Here is a 12,867-nt window from a genome sequence, read left to right on the forward strand (position 1 = left end):
GGATTTTTTTAAAGTTAATATATTTTGAGAATTCACTCCACTGAGAGACTGGATTTTTTTTTTAATTTGAAGGGCAGTAATTTGGATTAACCATTCATTTTCTCCAAATTGTATATCTATAAAGAGGACAGTAAAGTCCTTAGCAGAGTCTCCTCCCTTCCTGGAAAAGCAAGGAGAAAATACTCTTGGTTCTAACAGATATATTTCCGGGAGCACAGGAGTTGCAGTTAAAGCAGAAATGGGCAGTTTGGGGCTCCAAGCCTCAGAGTAAGGATGCCCTGACTCCTGTTGCTGGTGTCTCACTGAGGAAGTGCAGGCAGTAGGCAGCTCTCTCTAATAACCGGTCAAAGAAAGACATTTGCACTTGTTCCCAGTCTCTTTCTCTGTCTCTTATTTTTTCAACACCTCGTTGGATTCTCTTCACTTCAAGGCAGATCCTTTAACCTAAGCAGATTATCGTGGTGCATTAAGGGCACAGCCAGCTAGCCGTATCTTTCAAGGAAGAGATTTGGCTCCAAATAGGACACTAAGCTTTTCAGCCTTCTGCTTATTTACCTAGTCAGCAGGATGCGGTGTCTCTGGGTGCTCAACGGGCTCCTGGGGAATCAGGGAGAAACAAAAACAGAAGTGGCAGCCGCTGCAGATATGGGAGTCTGTGCCATTAAAGGAAGCGGTTGCTAATAAGGGCCTGTGAGACCTACGTTTCCTTGGTTTCCATGACAGTTATTAGGTACCATAGAAATTGAATTGTCTCCCACAATGCTCTTAGGGGAGAGGGGATGCTCCAGTGACAAAGCGGTGCAGTTATGACTTGCAGTAAATCGTTCTTTTGAGATGCAACCCTCCCTGGATTATTTGCTCTTGCATTTCTTTTCCATTCCCTTTCAGTGTGTTTGACATTTTGGCCAGAGACCCTGGCTTCTGCTGCACAGTGTCTCAAACACTCTTTTCCCCCTTTTTGTTTAGAACTGAGCTTGGCAAAGCCAGGATATGAACAGTTGTGCAGGTGGGCCCCTCAGGGCGAGTGAAGAGATAAGGCATCCAGTCAGGGACTGGCCACCTGCAGCCCTGCCAGTATGCCCCTCCACCAGATTTCCGTAATCCCCACCCGGGAGACGGCCAGCAATGGGAGAAGTTCAATGGGCAGAAACAAAGAGAAGAACAAGGAAGTCGAGGTAAGAGGAGGTTTGATTTGATCAACTAGGACAGCCAAGCCAGCTGCAGCCAGCACTGCTCTGTGTGCCCCCAGGAGTGGCCACGGCTTAAGAGCAGCTGGGCTGCCCCTCTCTGTGTGTGATGGTCCATTGGAAGGGAATCATTGGTAACTAACGGAAACGTATTAAGTGTAACCTTTATTTTCTGAACGAAGGAACCAAATCCTTGAGGACACTTGCTGCTTGAAAGATAAAAACTTCTCTTTGTCTAAACATCCTACGGAGTCACTTTGGACTCGGATGGCTCCCAGGGCTGCCCTGGATGGCTGTGACATTGCTGTCATTCATTTTCAGACAGTGGGGCTGTTGACGGCTGCTAATTTTGCCCACTGCCCTTTAAGCTAGAATGTTTGAAAATAACTTTGTTAACGAAGTGACAGAGAAGTAAGAGCTGTGACAGCTGTGTTGCTGATGACATAATATGAATTAGGACGGGACTTCACTGCTTCATACGATCTACTGCTTCCGTATTCATTCTCAGGGGTGTGTGTGGATTACTTTTGTTTGATGTCTGTTTCATTTGTATTGTTTTTCTTCAAGCATTATTTGAAACTTACATGGGCTAGAGAAATAGAATATTCAACTTATTACATTTAGGCTGTATTTTGCAGTGAAATCTAGCCGGGGCTGTTCTAAGTGAAACTGCTTGAAAGATGCTGGGAACTTATTTCAAAGCATTTTTAAGGAGATGGAACAGACTCAAGGATATTGGGTGAAAATATTATAAATGTTGTTGCGTTCCCCTAAAAGGGATCTTGAGACAGAATGCTAGAATCTGTAATCCTCTTGTTCCCTCAACGTAGCTGTTGTCTAGTCCTCAGGACTCATTAGCTTTGTAGAAAATGAACTTTCCCCATGTCTAGTTCTGCATGTTCATTCTTTTTTCTTAAGAATGGATGGTAGGGACAGAAGGGGCAATGAAACAAAACCAAAATGAAGGAAACAAAGGGAGTGGAGTGTCAAGGAGAGCCTGAGAGGAAGAGAGTAATGAACTCGAATCACCTTCAAGGGAGAAAAGACATGTGTAGCCTCTTTGTACTTTCTTTGTACTGATTTTGAAAATGTCATCGAAGAGCAAGCAGATCGTGGCGTGTCTAGAGTTTGTAGGAAACGTTGGAAGATGTGCCTGACTCATGTAGTGACAGACACTTTTACTCCAGTCATTGCACTGCCATAGGCTCATGGCGTATTTGTGGAGTTTCTGAGAATGAAATATCTGCAAAGTGAGGAAATTTATCAGCTAAGTATTAACTGGAACTATTCTCTATGATATGGCTTTCTTTTGACTTGGTGATGTGATTGTTAGACAATCAAAGAGCCATCTCTTAAGTTTATTGGGTGGGGAGTGGAGTGAGAGACACTGATCAATTCTGAAAATGGGTATGAAAATGCTAAAAGCAAGATTTATGAAAGTTATACATTATTTACTCATCATCTAGATTCTTTGCATGATCCTAAGATGATTTGGAAGGAAACTTCACATGAGAATACTGGGTGGCAATTTTGTTTAATATCCATAATGATCAACATCTGAACCATATTTGGAAATGAAAACACTGTTTTGATTCCCACCCCCTTCTTTGGCATTATGTCACCACCAGAAATCTCCTGCTGTTCATGTCTACTTGGCAATGAGTCAGGTAAAGCTGGAGTGGCTTATGTGACTTTTTAAATAAATCACACTTGGTTGTTTCCTTGTTAGAAATAATAATGAAATCATTCAACCTCAAATATAAATAGCCACGATCTTTATCCTGATATTGATGTTAAGCCACATCTTTAGAAATCCTCAAAAGTCTTTTGAAAAAGTTTCCATTTATGAGCAGCTGTGTTTTCTTCAGGGGCAAACACACTTACTATGTCACAGTTTGAGTCAGTGGACATTCTATAGGAAAATTGGGTTAATTATGAGAGAAATAAAGGAAATTCCCAGCTTATATATTACTTTCTTAAAGAGACAGTTCTGAGCATCATAAAGGGAAGTTCATTTCAGGTTCAAGTACATCTTAGTTTTCTATAGGATGGAGTTAATTAATATCTCTTTAAGAGTATATTGAAACATACTGTTAAATCTTATGAGCCATTAAATTGTTTGTCTTGATGGACTAAATAGATAGTCCAGAAAAGTTGTGAATGCCATTTAAATTGAATAAATTAAACAGCATACCCTGTGTGTGGAAAGCAAAAAGAATCTATTCAGGGCAATGATTTCTGTAATTTCAAGTCTTGATTCTCTCCAAAGGAAGGCAATACATCTGGTATACATGGGGACATTTCCTAATGGTTGAACAAATGAGACGTATCTTCCTTTGAAGTTTCCTTAATGTATTTTGCCTGTGCTAAAGTTATCCAAATAATACATGTGCATATGGGGCAAACCATCTAATTTCAGAATTAAGACTTTGCTAATTTAAATGTGAGTCAATTTAATTTGTTCTTTTAGAAACTTAGAGTCTTTCAAATATACTAATCTATTAACTTTACATCTAGTTTTTTGTTTGTTTTTGGGCATATAAAAAAGAAAATTTGGAAACTATTTCGTAGCTCTTATTACACTCCAGAAGATTTAAGCTGTAAAAAATACATAGACAAAGATCTTAAAAAATAATAAATCTAACCCCAAGCTTTATAATGCATATACATTTTGACGTATTTTGCATGGTATAACATTATAATCATTTATCTATTTAGTTAACTAACCCTGGAAGTGCAAAACACAAAATAACATAATCCATCCAGTTTGGACATAGTTTGTATTAATGCTCAAGGGAAGGATGCAGATTCATCTTCCAGAGACATCGGCTCTGGAGGTCCTTGGGCAGTTAAAGGGTAGTGTGCCTCAGGCTTGCATTTCAGACACAAGATTTTATCAGCACAACCAGAGATGATCCATCTCTTACGAAGCGAATGGACTAATCAAAATTACAGAAGGTGTATGTACAATGCAGTTGGTCATATTTATTAATTTGTACCTGGAGATATTTATTTTAGTGATGAAATGCTTGACTGCAAGCAGGAAAGTTCTGGAAAGGAAATTCGTAATCAGACCGTCCTTCGTAGCATGGAATCAGGAGGGAAGTCAGATGGTTTGGGGTGGGGTTAGTTCGTCTACACCTGGAGAAAGCCGGGATGTTGAGAAGGCCATGGGGGAAGCACACCTCTGATGAGCTCCATAGCTCCAGGCCTGTCCAGAGCTCTCCTCCTCTCACTGAAGACAGAGACTGACCAGTTTAGCTTCTTTAACACTCATTTGCATGCTTTTCCAAATGGCCACTTTTCTATTAATCCAGTCTTTTCCTTCTGTTTTACATAGATTAACATCACTTATTAGGCTGCAATTAATTCACACTAGGGATCTGGGCCTATAAGACATCTGTCTCTTACAAGGGGAATAATCAAATTCTTAGACCTCAGGGGTATTTTAATTTCATACTCTATAACAGGAAATTATAAGGATTGTACAAAGTCCAGTGTTTAGTTGCCCTGTAGCACATACTCCTCATGACCTTGTGGAATTTATAAGCAAATGTCCCTAAGATCCATTGTATTTCAAATGTGGAGATAAACCAGGGACCAAGCCCAGTGTTCCTGCTACTGGCCCTGCATGCTGCCAGGCCTCCATCAGCACACTCCATCATTCCTCAGATGATGGGGGCCGCGTCAGAGGAGAAAAGGCTGGAACCCTTTCCTTCCTACTTTTCCTCACTCTCAAACTGACCATGCATGACAACCGTGCTTTAGAAGGGTTTTGGGGGGAAGAAAACAAAAACAAATAAACCTTTGTTTATATGTACATTTTCCTTCCCTGCGTTCACAATTTTATGATATTTCTCTACTTCAATTTTCCTTTTTTTTTTTTTTTAAAGAATCTTTAACTTCCCTTCCTTTTTCCTAGGATACCCCTTTCAAGATCTTCTATTTGTCTTTCCAGTGATAGCCCAAAGGGATGCCTTTCCTTACTCCAAGTAGTGGCTGATCTCTTACTTGGCAATCCCTTCATGAACTTTGGCGAATTGAAAAAAATATGGCTTTTGGAATATTCTTCATTTTGAAATAGTGGATATATTATAGATTTATTCTATTTTTAGAATTAGAAAAATCATAGAAAAATCATAAAAGTTAAATAACATATTTAATCCCAGGGCCAGAGCCTAATTTGAGATTAGGCAAATCTAGTTCCAAATTCTATGTGTTTCTTTACAATTAAGGTACCACAGACTTTTCCCATTGCTTAACCAAAATTTGTGGATCAAAGGGTTCCAGAATCAGAAAGTCCCTTAAAAATTCTTTATCTTAATTCCACAATTGAAACCCAGAGAGGATGAATAACTTGCTTACGTCGTATGAGTAGTTAGTGGTAAAGTTGGGACAAAAACATGGGCCTTCTGACTGCCAGTTTCTTTGTCCTTTCTATTATTACTGAATTTACTGATTTTTTTCTTTCAAGGCACAAAATTACAATCCCCAAACTTAAAAGAGTTCATGTAACCCTCAAAGCGGCTAACCTCTGAATGGGGGAGTTTGGGTTTCTTGTTGTTAGGGTTAGCTGCCCATGACTCATAGGTTAGATGCAATATAAAATGGGTCCAATTTATAGAATATACCTAGAATTAATTTTATTAAAATTTAGAAAATAAGGTGAAACTAAATAATAATGCTCAAAAGAGTTTGGTAGGGAGGATACTGTACTGAGATTCAGAGTACCTGAAATGCAGTCCTGGCTTCACCAAAGCCTTTTAACCTTGAGAAACTCACTTAACATCTCAAGCTTGTCCCCTAGAGAAAAAAGTATGTTTACTGGTAAACGCAGAAGAAAGTAAGTTTGCTAGATCTCATTTCAAAAGTGAGAGCCTTTTCTTTTCTTCTGTTACTCCTTTAATATAACCATGTGACCGTGCTTCACTCTGGACACCCAGGGACACGGTTGTCCCCAAAGGCAGGTTTAGCTAAGGCAGGGTGGGACTCACCTTCAGTGGACACCTGCTATCTGCTGCCCATCATTCATTCTGCCTTCTAGTAACAGTGCTCAGAGAACCAGCCCTGCCATGTTTAGCCAGGTGACTCAGGACAGCCTTGATGGGCTTAAACCAATCGTATATCATAATACTCTGTCATAGGAAATGGCTCAGCACTGGAAACATAGCTCCATCAGAATCGATAGCACACATGGAGCCTTTAGTAAACTTCCTGGGAAGAGAAGCCTTACTCTTTCTGAAAACCTCTGGAGTAGACTAGCTCTCTTCTTCTGCATGGTTTGTATGAGGACTTCAGGTCTGTAACCAGGATATTGTGAGGGAAAAGGTTGGCACTTCAAGGGGACCAGAGATGCTGTGGATGCTGAATCTGACTTGGAAACAGGCAGGACAGAAGGAGAGAAAGAAAACATACGTTCTACATGATGGCAGTTGAGCCATGGTGTCAATTCTTGCTAGAAACCAAACCTTGTTCAAAACCAAACAAAATGATTCAATATATGTTCTTTATTGTTTAAGCCATTTTCTTGTTTGGATGTTAAGTCACTTACAGCATGACAGGGTCCTAAATGATTCTTTGCCAAAGTGTAGCAGCCGACCTCTGAGGTTGGAGAGAGCCGGGTTCCAGGTAAAGCCATCACAAACATTAATTTATGAATAACCTGTGCACATTTACCCAGAATGCTCTGTATTATCCAAGTGCAATGCATTTTGAGCAGGAATGAGCCCGACGCTACAGGGAGAATGCCAGGGGGTAGAAAGGCTAATTCACTTTTCATTTTTCCAGAAGTACACTTTCCAAGGACTCTCCTGAGTCTAAATTGTGTATTAGAGTCCCATGTGCTTAGCGTGAACTCCACTGAGCATGCTAGTAGTATTGAAAGACTTTTCTATAATGAAAACCAGGAAATTTCCATATTATTATTTGCTTTCAGAAACAAAATTAGCATAATTCACATTAATTTTTCTTGTTTAAAACAGATGTTGTGGATAATTGCATTAATCAGTAAGACTGAATAACACATTTTATTGACTATTAAATGAAAAAAGTAATTGCCGACACACCCTGGTCAGTAGTTTTTAAATTGTGGGCTCAGTTAGGCAGGTAGATTGTTAAAACTCCTCGGGTGTGGATTTTGGAAATTATTATGAATTTATGGCTGATTTAATGAGACTCAGTGTGATCACTGTGTTTGAAAGATTGTAGAACAAAATTCTTGACGCGGAAGTGTCTAGGATCATGGGAGGAGCAGGTGTAGCTACCCATGTTTTATTAATCAGGATGTTTAGAACTTGCTGATTACCCAACATTTAACTCGATTCTTTGCAGCACAAAGGGAGCACTGAGGATGCCAAGATGGATTTAGAATCTCTAGGTTTGAGGTACCGCTGAAGGGGGAGGATGGCGGTGTGAGCATTGCTTTCCCCCGGCTCATTCCTACGAAATCACCTCAAGCCACTTGCAGCCGCCTTCATAACCTCCAGGTGGGGATGAGAAATGACATCTATTCAATACTAATTCTCTCCCCTGTCTCTGCAACCCTGTTAAATAATTGAAATAGGCATGACACAAGGGTGGAACTGGTGATGAGACTTGGCTCTTAGAACAAAAGGCAGAAGCAGGCAGAGTGTTTCTGGGTGTGGGGTTCCTGACGTGATGGCTCCATTCATCATCTGGTGCAAATCTGGATGCGGCAGGCAAAGAAGACAATTGCAGAGGGCTCTCTTCCCCCAGCCGCTGCCAAAGAATACACAGGCTCTGATACACAGGAGCGCTTGGAATTCTTTAGGATTTGTGCTTTTGATGTCAACATCAAAAACAGAGCTTCTTAGGAAAGAATTCTGGCTCCAGGAAACCGCTGGACATGCAGTGCTGCAGGGCACTGGAAAGCTCAGGCGTGAGATACAGAGAGAACAAACATTTGTTAAGTGAGGCACCGGCTATGTTTTCACAAATGGTCACATTTTTTAACAGAGAGTAATTATTCCTACCTGTAAACCTAAACACTTAATGCTAAACAAGTTCCACACAGTGGTGTAGGGCTGTGAGTGCTTCGTGGTGGCTGAAAGTTGTGTTCCAGTTGTGCAGACTTAGATCCATAGCAGTTTTACTTTCCAGTTTTATTCAAAATTAATTTTCATAAAGTTACAAAATATGGAAGAGATTTGTTATTGTAAATTTTACAAAGCTTTAAAAATTCAAATTCCAGCAAGATGGTTTTGTTTTAATCTAAAACTACTTTCTCTATGACCATTTAGTATGAAACGACTACTGTAGTACATTCAAGTTTTGGACGAAGTGATATCTGCTCATCATTAGCCAATAACACAGTAAAGGATTTGCCGGTGACTGGCAATGTTACCTTCTTACTCAGGGATTCTGTTTGGTGTCCAGTGAGCGCATAATAGAAATGTCATGGCTTAGAATTAGAAGAAATCTCTTGCATGTTACATGTGGAGAGGCAACAGAGCAAGGTAGTTAAAAACGTGTCTGGAAGAAAACTAATTGGGTTCAAATGTGAGCTTTGCCACTTTTAGTGGTGGGACCTCGGCAATATTACTTGACATCTTTGTGCCACAGTTTCCTCATATGTAAATAGTGACAAATGTGAGATGTTCCTCACAAAGTTATGAGAATTAAGATGAGTTAATATTTCTAAAATGCTAGGAAGATTCATTGAGACAAAATAAATACCATTAAGTGTTTGATAAATAAAAGTGGGAAAAGGAATCAAATCCCTATTTTTCATCAACATAGTTTATTATTTGCAGTGAATAAGACCCATTAGTTAGTATCTTCCCTTAGTGATGAAGACCCAAATTGAGCCTTTCATAATAATGATGATGTTAAAAAATAATGAAAATAAAAAGCTAGCTCATTGCTATTCAGAGTTTGCCCACACTCTGACCTTTCTGTGTTTAAACTCTCTGTTTGCCTTAGATAAGTGAAACCTAACTTATGGCTTTTCTTTACTGTCTGAATGTCAATCTCACAGCTGCTAAACCAAGAATTTTCTAGTGTCAAAAGAATTTGTAGAAAAATGCATGCTATCTTTCACTTCTGTTCCATGAACATATTGCCAAGTGTTCTTTACTTATGCTACTATTTCTCAACATTTCATGGGCCTTTAAATTTAAGTATTGTAAATATCTCTTTGATAATTCTTTTTACTTTTCTTCATCTTTATGGGGGTGATGCTCTCAATTTCCTTTCGTTTTAACAACTCTTTAGTTATCATGTAGAATAGCCCATGCTATGAAAAACTAAAATAACCAATGATACTGAAAGGGAAAGTTTGTTGAAAGTTTACATGCATAGGATTGTCTTGTGAATATCTGAGCACTTAGGGAAATGGTCTTTTTTTTTTTTTCATTTTTCTAAATCAAAATAACACTCTTCTTAACAAAGTAACGTTGTTCTGAAGATCTTTTAAATTGTTCTGAAGATCTTTTAAATGGTCTTCAACTGAAGGGTGAAGACTTTATTACAACTGTTGAACCTGCAGCATTTACCTGAGGTACTGGCCTGGTTTAATTCTAAGTGAATTGCTCTATGAAAAGTTTTATTTTTTTTTCTTCTGATATTCTTTAGGGACATTAGTGCTTTCTACTTCAGTGAAATAACTTGGAGAGTAGAAATGCCTAAGAAAAAGCCACTATGCTGAATTTGACTTGGGAGAACAGAATATGAGATCCTTGGGAGTTGATTTACAGGGACTGGCTAACACTACAGGTGATATTTAATAGGTGTCAGTTACTCTGCCTTTGTATGATGTCAGCAAAGGAGGTGACCATGTTCTCCCAGGTGCCTCAAGCTACAGAAATTCTGGGCTTAGTATGTAATTTCTGGTAATCAGCCTTAACAGATAATCTCTCTTCCCAGCCTGCTAAATGAATGCGCTATAAGGGTAAAGGCAGTTTTCTCTAATCTCGACGTTAATATAATATATATAATGTATTTATAACAATCATCGTTATTATATCTAATATTGTTAAATACTACATGTCCAATAGGAATAGTTTTATGTGCTTTCCATGGTAACTCACAACTTCTCTATGAGATCCTACTCTGGTTGCTATTTCTGTGTAATGAATTACCCCAAAATTTAATGGGTTAAAGCAACCATCTTATAATGTCCATGAATTCTGTGGGTTAGGTGTTTGACAGCACACACTGAGACGCTTTGCTGTGCGTGGCTCTGACTTCCAGTCTGTGACTCCCAGTCTATGACACTGAGGTGACTCAAATGCTAGGGACTGGGATTATCTGAGAGGTCATTCACTCCGATGTTGGGCACCTGACCTGGGATTATTAGAAGACTAGGACCACCCACTGAATAACCTACACATGACCTCTTCATGTCTCTGCATCTTCACGGCAGGCATGGTACTTCAGGGTAGCCAGACTTCTTGCATGGAGACACAAAGTTCTAAGTGTGAATTTTCCAACAAACAAATCAGAAGCTGCATTGATTTTCATTTTACAGCCTCAGAAGTCACCCAACATCTCTTAGGCAGTAACCTGTTTGTCAAAGCAGCTGCTCACATTCCTACCTAGATCCAAGGACAGTGGATATAGAGCCCACCTTTTTTTTTTTTTTTTTTTTTTTTTGCGGTACGCGGGCCTTTCACTGTTGTGGCCTCTCCCGTTGCAGAGCACAGGCTCTGGACGCGCAGGCTCAGCGGCCATGGCTCACGGGCCCAGCCGCTCCGCCGCATGTGGGATCTTCCCGGACCGGGGCACGAACCCGTGTCCCCTGCATCGGCAGGTGGACTCCCAACCACTGCACCACCAGGGAAGCCCAAGCCCACCTTTTGATGGAAGTAGTGTCAAATAAATTGGAGCTCATGTTTTAAAGCCACCACAGCTCACCTGTGGTCACAATTACTTACACACCTTCCTTTGCATTCCAGGGTGCAAACTACAATTATTCCTTTCCCCAAGCCCTCTCAGGTCTCAATCCATTTTCTCATCAACTAACAAGTCCAGGATCTTGTCATCTAAGCTATCTAGGTGCAAGTGAGGCTTCTTGGGTGCAGTACTTCTAGGATGGGTGTTTTCAATATGATGAATTCTAAAATAAAGAAACACACTGTCTCTCTGCTACACACTCAACACTTAAAGGTTGAATCACCTCCCTAGACACTCCTATTCACGAAGAAAGAAATAAGAGACTCACAGCAGACCCTGGTCCATAATAGTTCTGAAATCTGGGTACTTGTTGCACATTCTTTGACTGGGCTTGTTCCTGCCTCCCAGACGCAGTTTCCTGAGGCTCTTGGTTCTGCTCCCTAGCGCTTGGTTATTCCCTTTTCCTTATTCTTTCTTTGCTATGAGATACCGTCTGTACTTCAGATGAGAAGCCCTCTCAAGCTTGCTTCCTGCTCACCAAAAATGGCCAAGGCCTCTTTTCACTTTGGACTGTCTCTGTCCTTTTCAGTCAAAGCTGACCAATTTCCTTAAACATTTTGTAGGTCTCCTGTGTTTTGATTTATAATCCATTTAATTAGACAAAAGCCATATGCAAAATTTTCTTCAAGATCAACTCAACTATGTTGGCTTCCTGTGAGACAGCTGGAGACAAGGATCTTAGCCTTCTCAGAATCCCCATGTTTAACAGGGGGAACTTTCCAGGGATGCTCTGAAGATCCTTAGAGGGCTTTTCTCTCTTGGAAAGGGTTTACAAGGCACTGCTTCTAATCCTTCTAAGCTCTTAGAGTTTTTTTTTTTTTTAATTTCTTCTTATTTATTTATATATTTGGCTGTGTTGCATCTTAATTGTGGCATGCAGGATCTTCTTTGCAGGCTCCTCTCCAGTTGTGGCGCATGGGCTCAGTAGTTGTGGCGCGTGGGCTCTCTAGTTATGGCGCACGGGCTTAGTTGCCCTGTGGCATGTGGGATCTCCATTCCCCAGTCAGGGATTGAACCCGTGTCCCTGGCATTGGAAGGATGATTCTCAACTACTGGACCACCAGGGAAGTCCCCCTGAAGAATTTTTATAATCATTCCCTTGAATTCGTTTTAACTCAGAGATGTTTACCTGAGAGGAACCAGGATTTGAGATTTGCACTGAGGCATTTTCTTAATTTGAAACTCTTCTGCTGGGAGAGACTAAGGATAGAAAAATAAGTTTATTTCTAAGCAAAAGGAGCAAGGCCTGGTTCCCTTATATTTCCTCTAAATTTTGCTTCAAAACTGGAGTTCTCTTTCCATTTGTCTCTACATTGGTATCTTGTCATATGCAGCCTGTAAACCTCTTCAGCTACTTTCTCATCATATGTGAGAGTGTTGCCAAACTTTCTGTCACTAACAATGTTCACCCTTTATTTCAACCTCCAATACCAGTTTCTTCCTAAATTTCCCATCCTTGATCAAATCTCCTTGAGATCTTTCCACCTGTCACTAACAGTCTCTTAAAGGCTGGTGTTAGGGTTCTTCAAAATACCAATATATGGTCAAGCTTTATGTTCTAAAGCCTGCCTTTACACTTGATAAATTTGTACAGCTTGTTCTAAGAGTCCCTGAAGAGGTTAAATACAGATTTTGTGTTTGCCACATTGTTTTTTTAAAGGATATGACAACCTATTTTAATACCACACACACACACACATATATATATATATATATATATATATATATATATATATATATAAATAAATCATCTCTGCCATTGCTGGAT

General features: G+C 39.9%; 1 protein-coding gene across 4 annotated transcripts in view; it reads left to right on the forward strand.

The window, feature by feature from the left end:
• Positions 1-981: 981 nt before the first annotated feature.
• The window catches only part of MARCHF1 (membrane associated ring-CH-type finger 1), a gene marked incomplete at its 3' end in the record, with an annotated part of 457,967 nt that continues 446,081 nt past the window's right edge, over positions 982-12,867 (forward strand). For 3 of the 4 annotated variants that reach the window (XM_082838694.1, XM_082838693.1, XM_082838695.1), the window contains exon 1: positions 982-1,175. In XM_082838694.1, coding sequence (XP_082694820.1) covers positions 1,077-1,175 — 99 coding nt within the window. In that variant the 5' untranslated portion in view covers positions 982-1,076. The remainder of the gene's footprint in view (positions 1,176-12,867) is intronic. The other variant, XM_082838692.1, reaches the window with a different exon arrangement.

Source organism: Leucopleurus acutus (assembly GCF_964270905.1).
Source record: "Leucopleurus acutus genome assembly, chromosome: 4".
Lineage (NCBI taxonomy): Eukaryota > Metazoa > Chordata > Mammalia > Artiodactyla > Delphinidae > Leucopleurus > Leucopleurus acutus.